The following is a 20,500-nucleotide window of genomic DNA, read 5'->3' as shown; positions in this document are numbered from 1 at the left end:
AATATCAACGTTTTTTGAAAAAAAGATGTATGTGGTCAATTTAAGGAGCGCTATGTCTATAGAGCAAACTGCAATGGATTAGTGGTTTACCAAACCTTTTATTAAACCACTACGTGTTTCGGCAGCGGACCGGTACCTTCCTTTTTCAATAAACCTTCTCTGGTGTGGCACACTCATTACACTCAGGCTACAGTGCTTAGACTCCTCCAGCATGACTCCTCTCCCCTCACGGGCGGTTATCTCCTCTCCCCTCACGGGCGGTTATCTCCTCTCCCCTCACGGGCGGTTATCTCCTCTCCCCTCACGGGCGGTTATCTCCTCACCCCTCACGGGCGGTTATCTCCTCGCCCCTCACTGGTGGTTTTCTCCTCTCCCCTCACGGGCGGTTATCTCCTCTTCCCTCAAGGGCAGTTATCTCCTCGCCCCTCATGGGCGGTTATCTCCTTGTCCTTCACAGGCGGCTATCTCCTGGCCCCTCACAGGTGGCTATCTCCTGGCCCCTCACAGGTGGCTATTTCCTGGCCCCTCACAGGTGGCTATCTCCTCTCCCCTCACGGGCAGTTATCTCCTCGCCCCTCACGGACGGTTATCTTCTCGCCCCTTACTGGTGGTTATCTCCTCGCCCCTCACGGGCGGTTATCTCCTTGCCCTTCATAGGTGGCTATCTCCTGGCCCCTCACAGGTGGTTATCTCCTCGCTCCTCACAGGTGGGTGATCTCTTCTCATTAAAGAATACACCATTATTTTCCTGGATGCAGATGAGTTGTACAATGTTCAATCATCGAACGTTAGAGGATAAATCACATTTATTGGACAAATCTAACAATTAGCTCAGGATTTAATTTCAAGACTAAAGAAACTCAAAAAGCAGCAAATTCTTCTGCAGAATGAGAGTCCAAACATCTTCTAGGTTGTAAAGATCTGAGATCGGTGATTTGTGGGATCTGCAGTGTTAGACGTCACGTTACTGATATCAGAAGCTATTCCACCAGGAACCTCCTCAGGCCGAGTCCACGTCACACCAGACTCTTCTGTGATTTCACCTCCACAATTCGGCCTCCATTCATCTTGGGAGTTTCTGCTTGAATTTCTTTGCCGGATGTCAGAATCGCCCCCAGAGCTGCTGTTCTGATGTGATTGCCCTTCCACCCTCATAGATCTTCTGCTGGAGGATCCTCCAAAGGTTCTCATTAGGTCAGGGGAAGATGGTGGCCGCATCACGAGTCTCTCTCCTCTATGCCCATAGCAGCCAATGACTTGGGTCTTCTCTGCAGCATGAGCAGGGACATTGTCAGCGTGAGATGATTTTGCTACGGACGGCGAGGTTCTTCTTTTTGGACCACGGAAGAAAGTGGTTGTCAGAAACTCTATATACTTTACTGAGGTCATTTTCACACCTTCATGGATCCTAAAGAGGCTACCAGCTTTCTCCATGATTCCGGCCGAAAACATGACTCCGCCACCTCCTTGCTGACTTCACTTCCTTGTTGGGACATGGTGGCCGTCCACCACCATCCACTACTCGACCCATCTGGACCATCCAGGGTTGCACAGCATCATCAGTACACATGGCTGGTTTAAAATGAGCTTTCATGTACATCTGGGCCACTGCAGCCATCTCTGCTTGTGCGCAAGGTTAAGGGGCGGCTGAATAGTACCGACTGCAGCCTACGGAGGATTCTACACCTCAAGGTTTGCTGGCTCCAGCAGCTTCACATACCTGTCTGTAATGGGATTTTAGCAACTGTTCTCTTAATAAGATGAATATGTCTGAAAGATCCTTCCTCATTATGCGTTTATCTGCAGAAACCATCTGATTTTATCTGGAAAAGGCGGATTTATCCGGGAAAGGTCGGCACAGTCCAGGGACGGCGCAAACGATAAAGACGTGTCCTGTCTGCGGTATATACCGCCTAGGAGTCACCAGATTGTAACCATTTATACGGCCACGTTCACACCAAGAGCTTTTGGTGAGTTTTTCATGTTGCAGATTTTCTGCGCCCATAAGGTAAGATGCAGTGCCAAAAACTCACCGAAATTCATGGTGGGAACATGGCCTAAAAGTGGAATAATGATATTTTCTTTGTAGGAGGAGATAACACGTGAGCCGTGTTGTCACGCCCTACCGAAGGATCAATCGAGTGGACCCACTGGACCGCAAATACAGCGGTTGCTGATACCAGGAAGGAAGAGCCAGACCAGGGAAGCAGGTTCAAAAGCTTTATTGTAAAGAAATACAAATATACTAGGGGAGACACCCCAAAGGAAGGCCACAGGACCAAAACACCAGGGTGCCTCTAAGGAGTCCAAGGCTTGGAGTGACCCCTATACAGGGATTTCCCCTTGACCTCCAATAGAGGGTCCGATGAAGCAGAAACCTGTGTTAAACCGACCTAGGAGGTTGGGAAGAAATGAACAGACAAAAACGGGGCAGAAGGAGGAACTTGGAAGCAGGCTGAAGACTGCAGGGAACCGCACTGGATACGGGACTCAGGAAGCCGAGAAGACCAGACACGATCCTAGGGAAAAAGGTAAACAGAGTAAGACAGGCAAATTGGACTGGTAAGCCTAGCTAGACAAGACCTGGAGCAGAGACTTCAGGATAATAGAAGATGCCCAGGCGGCGTCCAGGAGTGACTGAGATCCTTATATACCTCCAGCCTCAGGTGATAGGCCGGGAGGAGGGGCAGTGAGTGGAGAGGGGCTGGCCCTTTAAGAAGCCAGAGAGCTCGCCTGCCTGCCCCCTATGCACTCCCTAGGAGAGGAAGAGGAAGGAGGAAGTGCAGCAGACATGGGAGCAAGTACCCGGGCAGCATGTCTGCAGGGACGGACCCCGGAGCGCCGGCGGATGACCGGAGCGTGACCCTGCTGGCTCAGGACAGGACCAGAAGAGGTATGAGCAGGCAGGGAAGAGAAAGTGGGCGCCCCGGACCGCGAGGTGGTGACAGTACCCCCCCTCTAGGCGCCCCCGGGCGGCGACTGTCAAGGAACCGACGTAGGAGACGAGGAGCATGGATGTTGCCCTCCGGTTCCCAGGACCTCTCCTCAGGACCAAACCCCTTCCAGTCGACCAGGTACCATGTGGCACGCCCTCTCTTCTTCACGTCCGTAATGGCACTGACCTCATACTCATCATTGGCCGAAATCGGAGGCGGACGCTCTCCCGGATCCTGGGAGAAGCAGTTGAGGATCACAGGTTTGAGGAGGGAACGGTGGAAAGAATTATGTATTCGCAGAGAAGGAGGCAGTAGTAGCCGATAGCACACATCGTTGAGTCTCCGGGACACCTCGAATGGTCCGATGTACCAAGGGCCGAGCTTGAAGGAGGGCACCTTAAGGCGGACGTACTTGGCTGATAACCATACCTTGTCACCCGGTTGAAACATCTGGGCATCAAGTCTTCTCTTGTCGGCATGGTCCCTCATACGCAGGGATGCTTTCACAAGAGCTTCACGAGTCTTGTTCCAGATGTTGGCGAAGTCGCGAGCCACAGCCTCTGCTGCAGGATTGGGAGTCGCGATGTCCAAGGGAGTCGGGATCCTCGGGTGCTGTCCATATACAATAAAAAATGGAGTGTTACGAGAGGACTCACCAACATGATTATTGTACGAGAACTCCGCCCAAGGCAGTAGGGACGTCCAGTTGTCGTGGTGTGCGTTGACAAAGTGTCGTAGAAAACCTGCCAACACCTGGTTTACCCGTTCCACCTGTCCGTTAGACTGTGGATGATAAGCCGAAGAGAAGTCCAAGGCAATATCGAGTTTCCTGCAGAGAGACCACCAGAATCGGGACACGAATTGTACTCCCCTATCGGAAACGATGTTGGAGGGTAAACCATGCAACCGGAGGATATGTTGAACAAACAACTCGGCCAGCTTGGGTGTCGAAGGAAGACCAGGCAGAGAAACGAAGTGACTCATCTTGGAAAATCTGTCCACCACGACCCAGATGACAGTATTCCCGGAGGATGCAGGGAGATCCGTGATGAAGTCCATCGCAATGTGTTGCCATGGTTCTGATGGTATAGGCAAGGGCAAGAGTTGACCGGCGGGAAGCCGTTTGGGGGTCTTGTTGCGGGCACAGGAAGAACAGGCAGAGACGTAGTCTGACACCTCTTGACGCATCCCAGGCCACCAGTAGTGCCGACCGATCAACTGTAGAGTCTTTGTCAGACCCGCGTGACCGGCTAGTAAGGAGGAATATCCCCAGCGAAGGACGCGTTCTCGATTCTGTTCAGGAACCAGCGTCTTACCAGGAGGTACCTGCGACAGTAGAAGCGGTGCAACCATGATCACCTTGGACGGATCGATGATGGGACGAGGTTCCTCCTCCTGATCGTTGGTAAGAAAAGACCGGGAAAGGGCGTCAGCCTTGATATTCTTATCTGCAGGACGAAAATGAAGACGGTAGTCAAACCGAGCAAAGAATAAAGACCAACGGGCCTGGCGAGGATTGAGCCTCTGGGCAGACTGGAGATAGGCCAAGTTCTTGTGGTCGGTGTAGATCACCACTGGGTGCACCGTGCCCTCTAGGAGGTAAAGCCACTCCTCCAAGGCCATCTTGATGGCAAGCAACTCATGGTCACCAATGGAGTAGTTCCGCTCACAGGGGGTAAAGGCCTTCGAAAAGAAGCCGCAAGAAACCATACGTCCGGAGGCGGCTTTCTGCGTGAGGACGGCCCAGGCACCTGTGGAGGATGCGTCCACCTCCAGAAAGAACTGCTTCTCCGCGACGGGCCTGTGCAGGGCTGGTGCGGAGGAGAAGGCCCGTTTGAGTGCCTGGAAGGAACACTCGGCCTCTGGAGTCCATCCATTAGCAGGTACTCCCTTGCGTGTGAGTCCTGTGAGAGGCTTGACCAGATCCGAGAAGTGCTGGATAAACTGCCGGTAGTAGTTGGCGAATCCTACGAACCGCTGGATGGCTTTGATCCCGACCGGCCGAGGCCAGTTCATGATGGCCGACACCTTGTCAGGATCCATCTCCAGCCCAGAGTCAGAGACGATGTATCCAAGGAACGGCAGAGAAGACCGCTCAAAGAGGCATTTCTCATACTTGGCATACAAGCGATTCTCCCGTAATCGAAGGAGAACTCGTCGGACGTCTCTTCTGTGTATGGGTAGGTCTGGGGAGAAAACCAAGATGTCATCCAGGTATACCACTACACATACGTACAGCATGTCACGGAAGACGTCGTTCACGAACTCCTGGAAAACGGCTGGTGCGTTGCACAGTCCGAAGGGTATCACCCGGTACTCGAAGTGACCATCACGGATGTTGAAGGCGGTTTTCCACTCGTCACCGGCCCGGATGCGGACTAGGTTGTAAGCCCCTCGCAGGTCCAGCTTGGTGAAGATCCGGGCTCCCCGGAGCCGATCGAAGAGTTCTGGAATAAGAGGTAGTGGGTACTTATTCTTTACCGTGATAGCGTTTAATCCGCGGTAGTCAATGCAAGGACGCAAAGACCCGTCTTTCTTTTTCGCGTAGAAGAACCCGGCTCCCACAGGGGATGTGGACCTCTGGATGAATCCCCGGGCCAAGCTGTCTGTGACATATTCTGACATCGCCTGAGTCTCAGCAGGGGACAGAGGGTAGATTCGTCCTGTAGGAAAAGAAGCACCTGGAACCAAATCGATGGGACAATCATAAGGCCTGTGCGGGGGCAAGACCTCTGCTTCTCGTTTATCGTAGACATCCGCATACGCCCAGTAGGCCTCCGGAAGTCCGGGCAAGGACGTAGGTGAGGGAGGCAAACGGATAGGCCGGACGGACAGTAGGCAACGGCTATGGCAGGCCGAACCCCAGCGCTGGACCTCCCCATTACGCCAGTCTATGACTGGCTCATGCATACTCAGCCATGGCAGACCGAGCATGAAAGGCAGGGAGAGAGTGGGTAGCACGTAAAAGGCAATCTTCTCAGCATGGAGAGCTCCGATCTGAAGCTCCACCTCACTGGTAATGCCCTCAACGGAATCTTGTAGGGGTCTCCCGTCTATGGTGGTGATGATGCGGGGATGCTGCAGGGGGTGTATAGGAATGCCGAGGCGGAGAGCCATGTCTCGCTGAATAAAGTTACCTGCAGATCCCGTGTCCAAATACGCCAACTCTGAGAATCGCCTGTCACCGACCTTCACCTGTATGGAAACAGTTAACGGTTGAGAGGTATCACTCTCACCTAGGATGGCCTCTCTTACCTGTCCTAGGTGGAGGAGTTTTCCGGTCTTCTGGGACATTGCCGGCAAAAATGGTTGGAGCCACCACAATAGAGACACAACCTCCGGGCGACTCTCTCCTCACGCTCCCGGGGACTCAGCCGGAGACGATCCACCTCCATGGGTTCGGGTGCTTCAGCAGATGAAGCGTTACCTGGTAACAGAGGCCTCTGAAAAGAGGGTGCCAATCGAGGTGGTCTTCTCTCCTGGGTTCTCTCCTTGGTGCGTTCTTGTAGGCAGCGATCTATCCGGACGGCAAGGGAGATGTATTCGTCGAGGGTACCGGGAAGATCTCGTATGGCGAGCTCGTCCTTCAGGCGACTGGATAACCCTCTCCGGAAGACACCGATCAGGGGCTCGTCAGACCAGCGAAGCTCAGAAGCCAAAGTGCGAAACTGTATGGCGTATTGGCCAACCGACAGAGTACCTTGCTGTAAGTTGAACAACTCCTCCGTGGCAGAAGCCACCCGACCTGGCTCATCAAAGATCTTCCGGAAGGTTTCCAAGAAGGCCCGCAAATCGGAAACAATGGGGTCCTCTCTCTCCAGTAGTGGGTTGAACCAGGCCAAGGCCTCGCCCTCCAGGTGTGATGCCAGAAAGGCCACTTTCGCCACATCCGTAGGGTATTGATGAGGGAGAAGCCTGAAATGCAGCTGGCATTGGTTGATAAAACCCCTGCACATTTTTGGATCCCCAGAGTACCTGGTGGGTTTGCAGAGACGAGGGGAAGAGAAGACGCCTCCTACGGCACCGGAACTCAACACGGATGCAGCAACCGGGGCAGAAGGAGACCGCTGCAGATTCGAGAGCCGCTCGTCCACAGACGTCATGTAATCCAGCATCTGGGTCTGCATCCGTCCTTGTTGATCCAGCTCCTGATGGAGATCTGCAAGATGAGGAGTAAGATGCATCCACCCCCTGAGGGGAACTTAGACGGGCCTCAAGGGTCCGCATGAACGCAACAAGCTGTTCCTGGCTCTGGCGGAGACTAGTGAGCTCCCTCTGAGCATCGAACCTGGCATCAGCGGGGTCCATGGCCTGGGCAAAATCTGTCACGCCCTACCGAAGGATCAATCGGGTGGACCCACTGGACCACAAATACAGCGGTTGCTGATACCAGGAAGGGAGAGCCAGACCAGGGAAGCAGGTTCAAAAGCTTGGTCCACAGGACCAAAACACCAGGGTGCCTCTAAGGAGTCCAAGGCTTGGAGTGACCCCAATACAGGGATTTCCCCTTGACCTCCAATAGAGGGTCCGATGAAGCAGAAACCTGTGTTAAACCGACCTAGGAGGTTGGGAAGAAATGAACGGACAAAAGCGGGGCAGAATGAGGAACTTGGAAGCAGGCTGAAGACTGCAGGGAACCGCACTGGATACGGGACTCAGGAAGCCGAGAAGACCAGACACGATCCTAGGGAAAAAGGTAAACCGAGTAAGACAGGCAAATTGGACTGGTAAGCCTAGCTAGACAAGACCTGGAGCAGAGACTTCAGGATAATAGAAGATGCCCAGGCGGTGTCCAGGAGTGACTGAGATCCTTATATACCTCCAGCCTCAGGTGATAGGCCGGGAGGAGGGGCAGTGAGTGGAGAGGGGCTGGCCCTTTAAGAAGCCAGAGAGCTCGCCTGCCTGCCCCCTATGCACTCCCTAGGAGAGGAAGAGGAAGGAGGAAGTGCAGCAGACATGGGAGCAAGGACCCGGGCAGCATGTCTGCAGGGACGGACCCCGGAGGACGACCGGAGCGTGACCCTGCTGGCTCAGGACAGGACCAGAAGAGGTATGAGCAGGCGGGGAAGAGAAAGTGGGCACCCCGGACCGCGAGGTGGTGACAGGTGTGTGGAAGTATAACATAGAAGCAGGCGATATGACATATGCAAGATAGCAGTCGTCTGTTCAGACACCATCGATTGGAAAGATCCGCTCAGTCTTTACATGGATGATAGGAGTTCTCGTTTCCTGGAGATGGTGGAGTATAAGGAGGGTCACTGGCTGGAGGTGCACAGGCCGCGGTACAGCTCAGATACATTGTATCCATGAGACGCGTCTGCTTTATTCCGTGATGTCTGCTTGGATGTGAGGTTATACTGTAGGTTGACCTCGATGGACTTACAAGTGCTTCTCACTAAAATAGTATATCATCAAAAAGTGAATTTATTTCAGTGTTCAATACAAAAAGTGAAACTCCTTTATTCTATAGTATTACACACAGAGTGATCTATTTCACGTGTTTATTTCTGTTAATGTTGATGATTATGGCTTGTAGCCAATGAAAACCCCAAAGTCATTATCTCAGTAAATTAGAATACTTTATAACACCAGCATAAAAAATGATTGTAAAATCCGAAATGTTGTCCTACTGAAATGTATGTTCAGTAAATGCCCTCAATACTTAGTCTGGCTCCTTTTGCATCAATTACTGCATCAATGCGGCGTGGCATGGAGGCGATCAGCCTGTGGCGCTGCTGAGGGGCTATGGAAGCTCAGGTTGCTTTGATAGCAGCCTTCAGCTCATCTGCATTGTTGGGTCTGGTGTCTCATCTTCCTCTTGACAATACTTCATAGATTTTCTATGGGGTTAAGGTCAGGCGAGTTTGCTGCCAATCAAGCCCAGTGATACTGTTGTTTTTACACCAGGCATTGGTACTTTTGGCAGTGTGGACAGGGGCCAAGTCCTGCTGGAGAATGATATTTCCATCTCCAAAAAGATTGTCAGCAGAGGGAAGCTCTAAAATGTCCTGGTAGACGGCTGCGCTGACTTTGGTCTTGATAAAACACAGTGAACCTACACCAGCAGATGACATGGCTCCCCAAACCATCACTGATTGTGGAGACCTCACACTAGACCTCCAGCAGCTTGGATTGTGGCCTCTCCACTCTTCCTCCAGACTCTGGGATCTTGGACCACTGACAACAGTCCAGTTCTTTTCCTCCTTGGTCCAGGTAAGATGCTTCTGGCGTTGTCTATTGGTCATGAGTGGCTGACACAAGGAATGTGACACTTGTAGCCCATGTCCTGGACACGTCTGTGTGTGGTGGCTCTTGAAGCAATGACTCCAGCAGCGGTCCACTCCTTGTGAATCTCCCCCGCATTATTGAATGGCCTTTTCTTAACAATCCTTTCCAGGCTGCGGTTATCCCGGTTGCTTGTGCACCTTTTTCTACCACAGTTTTTCCTTCCACTTCACTTTCCATTAATATGCTTGGATACAGCACTCTGTGAACAGCTGGCTTCTTTACCAATGACCTTTTGTGGCTTCCCCTCCTTGTGGAGTGTCAGTGATGCCTTCTGCACATCTGTCAGGTCAGCAGTCTTCCCCCATGATTGTGGAGCTACTGAAACAGACTAAGGGACCTTTATAAACACTTAGGAGCCTTTACAGGTGTTTTTTGTTAATTATTCTAATTTACTGAGATAATGACTTTTGGGATTTCATTGGCTGTAATCCATAATCATCAACATTAACAGAAATAAACATATGAAATAGATCACTCTGTGTGTAATGACTCTATGGAATGTAGGAGATTCACTTTTTGTATTGAAGAATTTAAATAAATTAACTGTTTAATGATATTCTAATTTTGGGAGATGCACCTGTAGGTCATCCTCCACCTTAAAAACTATGAAACGGTGGATATTAGTCTGGCGACCGCCGAGACGTGGCTGTAATCTGGCAGCCATAAAGTCAAAGAGACGAGGACGGCAAACACAGGGTTAATATCTGAGCAAAGAGAACGAAAATGACAAGTAAGACACCACTGAAAAGATCGAGCTGCGACATTGGGAAGAGAAGGCGAAAGATGAGACTTAATCAAAGATCAACAAGGTCCAGACATGGCTGGAGACATCGACGCCTCCGAACGCATCACAAGCTCCTCAGGTTTTATTAGACCTTCTGGAACCCGAAAGGCTCCGGGGAAATGACTGCAGGAGACCTGATCACAAAAGCGAGAATTAAGGGGCCGGATGCATCCTCCATCGCGCTGCCAAACCTTCAGGATGTCTCCAAGATAGTGTGATGACCAAAGAATCAGGACCTCATGGATGATGGCGGTGGCATCTGTGGACGGACACACAGAGCAATGGTCTCCTCATACGGGACAGACAGCAGATATAAGGATGAAAACCATACAGAAGCCACAAAGTCACAGAACGGGCAACGTCACGACGCCAGAATAAAGAGGCCACAACTGCGGAGAACGTCCTGGAGCAAGAGTCAAACGTCACACAAAACTGAACTCCAGGGTCTTAGTTCTCATCCTGAGAGTAACAGGAGACCCGTCATGGTGACCATCCATGAGGGTCCATGCTCGACTAATAGCACGGCGCTCTTGAGAGACTCCACCCGTTTGGCACAATATTCTTTAGAATTAGTAGGAGATTGCAAGGAAAATTAAGCTTACAAATAGGTGACTTATTGCTGTACAGCTTGTGGGGTCAGAAGGCTTCTCCTGGCAGCATGAATGGTTCCAGAGGAGTGGTGGCGATGATGGTGGTGGCCTTACAGTGCTGCATCTAACACTGCAAGGAAACAGAAAAATCAGAGCAGAATGCATCACTGTAACATCCTACATATAGTCCCTTGGCTGAGTTACTGGGACTTGGGTAGTACCCAAATGGACACTCCTATTCACTATAAAAACAAAAAAAACACCTGGAGTGAGTAGTCCAAGAGAAAATTTACTTAAAAAGTATTTAGCTTTATTAAATTACAAAAATGCACAAAGTAGACAAAATTGTATCATGACAAAAACGTTTTTACAGAGAGGGAGCAATAAGAAAAAATGTAGGTCTAAGGCCGGGGTCACACTAGAGAGGAATACGGATGTATGAGAGGCACAAAAAAAAGCATTGCACGCAGACCAATGATTCTCTATGGGGCAGCTCCTATCTGCCGTATATTTCTCGGCCATATTTTACGGGCTGAGAAAATTTCAGCATGCTGCGTTTGTCAGCGGATTGCGCAAAAAATCTGCCAATGAAAGTCTATGGGGGCGAGAAAAATACGGATTACACATGGACCAACAGTGTGACTTGCGAGAAATACGCAGCACCGGTGTCCTATAGAAAAGCCGGCAATTCAGTGTGGTATACAGTAACATCACACTGACAGGTTAGAATAGAATAGGTAGAATAAATGTCTACACATAGAATAGGTGTATATATATACTGTATACTGTATATCATTGACACACATATATATATATATATATATATATATATATATATATATATATATATTTATTTATATTTAATACAGAGCTAGATCGCAGAAAAGCCGGTAACTCAATTGCCGGCTTTTGCTATCTCCTTATCAAACCCGACAGGATATGAGACATGGTTACATACAGTAAACCATTTCATATCCCTTATTTTTTTACATATTCCTCAGTAATAATGTTAGTAGAGTGTGTGTGCAAAATAAAAATAAAATAAAAGGTTAAATCACGGAAAAAAATGGCGTGGGCTCCCGCGCAATTTTCTCCGCCAGAGTGGGAAAGCCAGTGACTGAGAGCAGATATTAATAGCCTAAAGAGGGACCATGGTTATTGCCCCCCCCCCCCCCCCGGCTAAAAACATCTGCCCCCAGCCACCCCAGGAAAGGCACATCTGTAAAGATGCGCCTATTCTGTCACTTAGCCACACTCTTCCCACTCCCGAGTAGCGGTGGGAAATGGGGTAATAAGGCGTCAATGTCACCTTGCTACTGTAAAGTGACATTAAGCCTGGTTAATAGTGGAGAGGCGTCAATAAGACACCTATCCATTATTAATCCAATAGTAATAAAGGGTTAAAAAACACACACATTATGAATAAAGTATTTTAATGAAATAAATACACAGAGTGTTGTAATAGCTTTATTATACGCTCAATCCACATGACGACCCTTGTCTTCTGAAAAAAAGCGAAAATAAAAAAGCAACAATATCCCATACACATTATGGTATGGGATATTGTTGCTTTTTTATTTTCGCTTTTTTTCAGAAGACAAGGGTCGTCATGTGGATTGAGCGTTTAATAAAGCTATTACAACACCCTGTGTATTTATTTCATTAACCCCTTCACCCCCAAGGGTGGTTTGCACGTTAATGACCGGGCCAATTTTTACAATTCTGACCACTGTCCCTTTATGAGGCTATAACTCTGGAACGCTTTGACGGATCTTGGCGATTCTGACATTGTTTTCTCGTGACATATTGTACTTCATGTTAAAGGTAAAATTTATTCGATATAACTTGCGTTTATTTGTGAAAAAAATGGAAATTTGGCGAAAATTTTGAAAATTTTGCAATTTTCCAACTTTGAATTTTTGTGCCCTTAAATCACAGACATATGTCACGCAAAATACTTAATAAGTAACATTTCCCACATGTCTACTTTACATCAGTACAATTTTGGAACCAAAATTTTTTTTTGTGACGGAGTTATAAGGGTTAAAAGTTGACCAGCAATTTCTCATTTTTACAACACCATTTTTTTTTAGGGACCACATCTCATTTGAAGTCATTTTGAGGGGTCTATATGATAGAAAATACTCAAGTGTGACACCATTCTAAAAACTGCACCCCTCAAGGTGCTCAAAACCACATTCAAGAAGTTTATTAACCCTTCAGGTGTTTCACAGGAATTTTTGGAATGTTTAAATAAAAATGAACATTTAACTTTTTTTCACACAAAATTTATTTCAGCTCCAATTTGTTTTATTTTACCAAGGGTAACAGGAGAAAATGGACCCCCAAAGTTGTTGTACAATTTGTCCTGAGTACGATGATACCCCATATGTGGGTGTAAACCATTGTTTAGGCGCATGGCAGAGCTTGGAAGGGAAGGAGCGCCATTTGACTTTTCAATGCAAAATTGACTGGAATTGAGATGGGACGCCATGTTGCGTTTGGAGAGCCCCTGATGTGCCTAAACATTGAAACTCCCTACAAGTGACACCATTTTGGAAAGTAGACCCCCTAAGGAACTTATCTAGATGTGTGGTGAGCACTTTGACCCACCAAGTGCTTCACAGAAGTTTATAATGCAGAGCCGTAAAAATAAAAAATCATATTTTTTCACAAAAATGATCTTTTCGCCCCCAATTTTTTATTTTCCCAAGGGTAAGAGAAGAAATTGGACCCCAAAAAATGTTGTGCAATTTGTCCTGAGTACGCTGATACCCCATATGTGGGTGTAAACCATTGTTTGGGCGCATGGCAGAGCTTGGAAGGGAAGGAGCGCCATTTGACTTTTCAATGTAAAATTGACTGGAATTGAGATGGGACGCCATGTTGCGTTTGGAGAGCCCCTGATGTGCCTAAACATTGAAACTCCCTACAAGTGACACCATTTTGGAAAGTAGACCCCCTAAGGAACTTATCTAGATGTGTGGTGAGCACTTTGACCCACCAAGTGCTTCACAGAAGTTTATAATGCAGAGCCGTAAAAATAAAAAATCATATTTTTTCACAAAAATGATCTTTTCGCCCCCAATTTTTTATTTTCCCAAGGGTAAGAGAAGAAATTGGACCCCAAAAAATGTTGTGCAATTTGTCCTGAGTACGCTGATACCCCATATGTGGGTGTAAACCATTGTTTGGGCGCATGGCAGAGCTTGGAAGGGAAGGAGCGCCATTTGACTTTTCAATGCAAAATTGACTGGAATTGAGATGGGACGCCATGTTGCGTTTGGAGAGCCCCTGATGTGCCTAAACATTGAAACTCCCTACAAGTGACACCATTTTGGAAAGTAGACCCCCTAAGGAACTTATCTAGATGTGTGGTGAGCACTTTGACCCACCAAGTGCTTCACAGAAGTTTATAATGCAGAGCCGTAAAAATAAAAAATCATATTTTTTCACAAAAATGATCTTTTCGCCCCCAATTTTTTATTTTCCCAAGGGTAAGAGAAGAAATTGGACCCCAAAAAATGTTGTGCAATTTGTCCTGAGTACGCTGATACCCCATATGTGGGTGTAAACCATTGTTTGGGCGCATGGCAGAGCTTGGAAGGGAAGGAGCGCCATTTGACTTTTCAATGCAAAATTGACTGGAATTGAGATGGGACGCCATGTTGCGTTTGGAGAGCCCCTGATGTGCCTAAACATTGAAACTCCCTACAAGTGACACCATTTTGGAAAGTAGACCCCCTAAGGAACTTATCTAGATGTGTGGTGAGCACTTTGACCCACCAAGTGCTTCACAGAAGTTTATAATGCAGAGCCGTAAAAATAAAAAATCATATTTTTTCACAAAAATGATCTTTTCGCCCCCAATTTTTTATTTTCCCAAGGGTAAGAGAAGAAATTGGACCCCAAAAAATGTTGTGCAATTTGTCCTGAGTACGCTGATACCCCATATGTGGGTGTAAACCATTGTTTGGGCGCATGGCAGAGCTTGGAAGGGAAGGAGCGCCATTTGACTTTTCAATGCAAAATTGACTGGAATTGAGATGGGACGCCATCAGGGCCGGACTGGCCATAGGGCACTTCTGGCAAATGCCAGAAGGGCCGGTGCCAGTGGTGGGCCGCTCAATCCGCCGCCCCCGCCGTCGCATTCAACTATACCGGCGTATAGACGCCGGTACAGTTGAATGCAATGATGGAGGAGAGAGCGTCTACAGACGCTCCTCTCCCATCATTCCCCGCTCTGCCTCTGACACTGCAGGTGCGCGATGATGTCATATCATCGCGCACCTGCTGTGTCCCGGGCAGACTGCAGCTGCTGAGACAGGAGCAGGAACCAGGAAGCAACGCTGGGCACGAGGAGAGGTGAGGAGAGTTTTTTTTTTTCTGGACTGTGGGGCCATTCTCGGAGGAGGTGAGGGGAGGAAGAGAAGAGATGTGGGCTGTATATAGTTCTCTGTGGGCTGTGCTCTGTGCTGTATACTGCTGTGGGCTGTATATAGTTCTCTGTGGGCTGTGCTATGTGCTGTATACTGCTGTGGGCTGTATATAGTTCTCTGTGGGCTGTGCTCTGTGCTGTATACTGCTGTGGGCTGTATATAGTTCTCTGTGGGCTGTGCTGTATACTGCTGTGGGCTGTATATAGCTCTCTGTGGGCTGTGCTCTGTGCTGTATACTACTGTGGGCTGTATATAGTTCTCTGTGGGCTGTGCTCTGTGCTGTATACTACTGTGGGCTGTATATAGCTCTCTGTGGGCTGTGCTCTGTGCTGTATACTACTGTGGGCTGTATATAGTTCTCTGTGGGCTGTGCTCTGTGCTGTATACTGCTGTGGGCTGTATATAGTTCTCTGTGGGCTGTGCTCTGTGCTGTATACTGCTGTGGGCTGTATATAGTACTCTGTGGGCTGTGCTCTGTGCTGTATACTACTGTGGGCTGTATATAGTTCTCTGTGGGCTGTGCTCTGTGCTGTATACTGCTGTGGGCTGTATATAGTTCTCTGTGGGCTGTGCTCTGTGCTGTATACTACTGTGGGCTGTATATAGTTCTCTGTGGGCTGTGCTCTGTGCTGTATACTGCTGTGGGCTGTATATAGTTCTCTGTGGGCTGTGCTCTGTGCTGTATACTACTGTGGGCTGTATATAGTTCTCTGTGGGCTGTGCTCTGTGCTGTATACTGCTGTGGGCTGTATATAGTTCTCTGTGGGCTGTGCTCTGTGCTGTATACTACTGTGGGCTGTATATAGTTCTCTGTGGGCTGTGCTCTGTGCTGTATACTACTGTGGGCTGTATATAGTTCTCTGTGGGCTGTGCTCTGTGCTGTATACTGCTGTGGGCTGTATATAGTTCTCTGTGGGCTGTGCTCTGTGCTGTATACTGCTGTGGGCTGTATATAGTTCTCTGTGGGCTGTGCTCTGTGCTGTATACTGCTGTGGGCTGTATATAGTTCTCTGTGGGCTGTGCTCTGCTGTATACTGCTGTGGGCTGTATATAGTTCTCTGTGGGCTGTGCTCTGTGCTGTATACTACTGTGGGCTGTATATAGCTCTCTGTGGGCTGTGCTCTGTGCTGTATACTGCTGTGGGCTGTATATAGTTCTCTGTGGGCTGTGCTCTGCTGTATACTGCTGTGGGCTGTATATAGTTCTCTGTGGGCTGTGCTCTGTGCTGTATACTACTGTGGGCTGTATATAGCTCTCTGTGGGCTGTGCTCTGTGCTGTATACTACTGTGGGCTGTATATAGCTCTCTGTGGGCTGTGCTCTGTGCTGTATGCTACTGTGGGCTGTATATAGTTCTCTGTGGGCTGTGCTCTGTGCTGTATGCTACTGTGGGCTGTATATAGTTCTCTGTGGGCTGTGCTCTGTGCTGTATATAGTTCTCTGTGGGCTGTGCTCTGTGCTGTATATAGTTCTCTGTGGGCTGTGCTCTGTGCTGTATACTACTGTGGGCTGTATATAGTTATCTGTGGGCTGTGCTCTGTGCTGTATGCTACTGTGGGCTGTATATAGTTCTCTGTGGGCTGTGCTCTGTGCTGTATATAGTTCTCTGTGGGCTGTGCTCTGTGCTGTATACTACTGTGGGCTGTATATAGTTCTCTGTGGGCTGTGCTCTGTGCTGTATACTACTGTGTGCTGTATATAGTTCTCTGTGGGCTGTGCTGTATATAGTACTCTGTGGGCTGTGCTGTGTATAGTACTCTGTGGGCTGTGCTGTATATAGTACTCTGTGGGCTGTGCTGTATATAGTACTCTGTGGGCTGTGCTGTGTATAGTACTCTGTGGGCTGTGCTGTGTATAGTACTCTGTGGGCTGTGCTGTATATAGTACTCTCTGGGCTGTGCTGTATATAGTACTCTCTGGGCTGTGCTGTATATAGTACTCTGGGCTGTGCTTTATATAGTACTCTGTGGGCTGTGCTGTATATATTGCTCTGTGGGCTGTGCTGTATATAGTACTCTGTGGGCTGTGCTGTGTATAGTACTCTGTGGGCTGTGCTGTATATAGTACTCTGTGGGCTGTGCTGTATATAGTACTCTGTGGGCTGTGCTGTATATAGTACTCTGTGGGCTGTGCTGTGTATAGTACTCTGTGGGCTGTGCTGTATATAGTACTCTGTGGGCTGTGCTGTATATAGTACTCTGTGGGCTGTGCTGTATATAGTACTCTCTGGGCTGTGCTGTATATAGTACTCTCTGGGCTGTGCTGTATATAGTACTCTCTGGGCTGTGCTTTATATAGTACTCTGGGCTGTGCTGTATATAGTACTCTGGGCTGTGCTTTATATAGTTCTCTGTGGGCTGTGCTGTATATAGTTCTCTGTGGGCTGTGCTGTATATAGTTCTCTGTGGGCTGTGCTGTATATATTACTTTGTGGGCTGTGCTGTATATATTACTTTGTGGGCTGTGCTGTATATATTACTCTGTGGGCTGTGCTGTATACTACTGTGTGGACTGTGCTGTATACTTCTACGTGGGCTGTGCTGTATACTACTGTGTGGTCTGTGCTGTATACTACTGTGTGGTCTGTGCTGAATACTGCTGTGTGGGCTGTGTTATCTACTACGCGAGCTGTGCTATAGTATGCAGGCTGTGCTGTATACTATGCGGTTTGTGCTATATAATATGCGGGCTTTGCTATATACTATGGGGAGTATATTATATTCTATGGGGGAGGCCATGTTATGTACTATGTGGCTGTGTTATATACTATTGTGGGGGTATATTATATTCTATGGGGGAGGCTGCGTTATATACTATGGGGGGCTGCATTATATTCTATGGGGGGCTACATTATATATTATGGGGAGGTGGGCTGTATTATATTCTATGGGGGTTACATACTCTGGGGTGGCTGCATTATACTCTGTGGGGTGGCTGCATTATACTCTGGGGTGGCTGCATTATACTCTGGGGTGGCTGCATTATACTCTGGGGTGGCTGCATTATACTCTGGGGTGGCTGCATTATACTATATATGGGCTGCATTATACTGTATCGAGGACTATGGGGAATACGTTATACTATATGAAGAACTATGGGGTGCATTATACTATGGGAAGTGAATTGTACTACATGGATGACTGTGGCGGTGCATTATACTATATGGAGCACTATGAGGATTGTATTATGCTATATGGAGGACTATGAGGATTGTATTATGCTATATGGAGGACTATGAGGAGTGTATTATACTATGTGGAGGACTGAGCAGTGTATTTTAATATATGGAGGACTATAGGGAGTGTATTATACTATATGGAGGACTATGGAGCACATTATAATATATGGAGGACTATGGGGTGTATTTTACTAAACAAGTAAAATGCTGCATATTCGGATTGTTTTTGCTGGAACAAAAAGCCTTGTTGTCAGCAGCACATTGCCAGTGTAAACTGTAGATGTGCTGCTGAAAACATGATATACTGTATGGTGATCGTTCTGTCTCATCATTATTCCTCAGCTGGTGGAAAGAGGCCGGGAAACAAGCGTTGAACAACTTCAGTATTGTCGATCAAACTCGTTTAGCGGCCTGAACTCAGCGCACGTAAATACAACAGAAAGGCTTCTGTGTGATGTGCAATATGTTAGCATTTGGGGACCCATTTTAAACTTTGCCTAGGCGTAGGGCCCCACTTTGCCTAAAACCGGCCCTGCCTACAAGTGTACAAAGATATTATACAGTCACCATGTGACAAGTGGGCCTGTGTAACTTCAAATGCCAGGGCTGAATTTTAGTCCCAGTCCGGCCCTGGACGCCATGTTGCGTTTGGAGAGCCCCTGTGCCTAAACATTGAAACTCCCTAAAGTGACACCATTTTGGAAAGTAGACCTCCTAAGGAACTTATCTAGATGTGTTTTGAGAGCTTTGAACCCCCAAGTGTTTCACTACAGATTATAACGCAGAGCCGTGAAAATAATTTTTATTTTTTTTCTCAAAAATGATTTTTTAGCCCCCAGCTGTGTATTTTTACAAGGGTAACAGAATAAATTGGACCCCAAAATTTGTTTTCCAATTTGTCCTGAGTACGCTGATACCCCATATGTCGGGGGGAACCACTGTTTGGGCGCATGACAGAGCTCGGAAGGGAAGGAGCGCCATTTGGAATGCAGCCTTAAATGGATTGGTCTGCAGGCGTCACGTTGCATTTGCAGAGCCCCTGATGTACCCAAACAGTACAAACCCCCCACAAGTGACCCCATATTGGAAACTAGACCTCCCAAGGAACTTATCTAGATGTGTTGTGAGAACTTTGAACCCCCAAGTGTTTCACTACAGTTTATAATGCAGAGCCGTGAAAATAAAACATCTTTTTTTTCCCACAAAAATGATTTTTAGCCCCCCAAATTTTTATTTTCCTAAGGATAACAAGAGAACTTGGACCCCAGAAGTTGTTGTTCAATTTGTCCCGAGTACGCTGATAACACATATGTTGGGGTAAACCCCTTTTTGGGCGCACGGGAGAGCTCGGAAGGGAAGGAGCACTGTTTTACTTTTTCAACGCAGAATTGGCTGGAATTGAGATTGGACGCCATGTCGCGCTTGGAGAGCCCCTGATGTGCCTAAACAGTGGAAACTCCCCAATTCTACCTGAAACCCTAACCCAAACACACCCCTAACCCTAATCCCAACGGTAACCCTAACCACACCCCTAGCCCTGACACACCCATAATTCTAATCCCAACCCTAATCCAAACGTAAATGTAATCCAAACCCTAACTTTAGCCCCAACCCTAACTTTAGCCCCAACCCTAACTTTACCTCCAACCCTAACCCTAACCCTACCCCTAACCCTAACCCTAAACGTGACTGAAATACGTGGCACTGAAATACGTGGCACTGAAATACGTGGCACTGAAATACGTGGCACTGAAATACGTGGCACTGAAATACGTGGCACTGAAATACGTGATACGTGGCACTTAAATACGTGGCACTGAAACACGTGGCACTGAAACACGTGGCACTGAAATACGTGGCACTGAAATACGTGGCACTGAAATACGTGGCACTGAAATACGTGGCACTGAAATACGTGGCACTGAAATATGTGGCACTTAAATAAGTGGCACTGAAATATGTGATATGTGGCACTTAAATACGTGGCACTGAAATACGTGGCACTGAAATACGTGGCACTGAAATACGTGGCACTGAAATATGTGATACGTGGCACTGAAACACGTGGCACTGAAATACGTGATACGTGGCACTGAAATACGTGGCACTGAAATACGTGGCACTGAAATACGTGCAACTGAAATACGTGGTACTAAAATATGTGGCACTGAAATACGTGATACGTGGCACTGAAATACGTGGCACTGAAATACGTGATACGTGGCACTGAAATACATGGCACTGAAATACGTGGCACTGAAATACGTGGCACTGAAATACGTGGCA

At 47.9% G+C, this 20,500-nt stretch overlaps 1 protein-coding gene across 3 annotated transcripts in view; it reads left to right on the top strand.

Moving 5' to 3' along the window:
* The first annotated feature begins 2,802 nt into the window (after positions 1-2,802).
* LOC143809537 (uncharacterized) overlaps positions 2,803-20,500 on the top strand; it is a 197,113-nt gene continuing 179,415 nt past the window's right edge. For 2 of the 3 annotated variants that reach the window (XM_077292591.1, XM_077292593.1), the window contains exon 1: positions 7,836-7,986. In XM_077292591.1, the coding sequence (XP_077148706.1) occupies positions 7,848-7,986 (139 nt within the window). In that variant the 5' untranslated portion in view covers positions 7,836-7,847. Of the gene's footprint in view, positions 2,894-7,835; positions 7,987-20,500 lie in introns of those variants that run through there. The other variant, XM_077292594.1, reaches the window with a different exon arrangement.

Source organism: Ranitomeya variabilis, chromosome 2, assembly GCF_051348905.1.
Source record: "Ranitomeya variabilis isolate aRanVar5 chromosome 2, aRanVar5.hap1, whole genome shotgun sequence".
In the NCBI taxonomy this organism is placed as follows: Eukaryota; Metazoa; Chordata; class Amphibia; order Anura; family Dendrobatidae; genus Ranitomeya; species Ranitomeya variabilis.
This window is presented reverse-complemented; position numbering and strand designations above follow the sequence as displayed.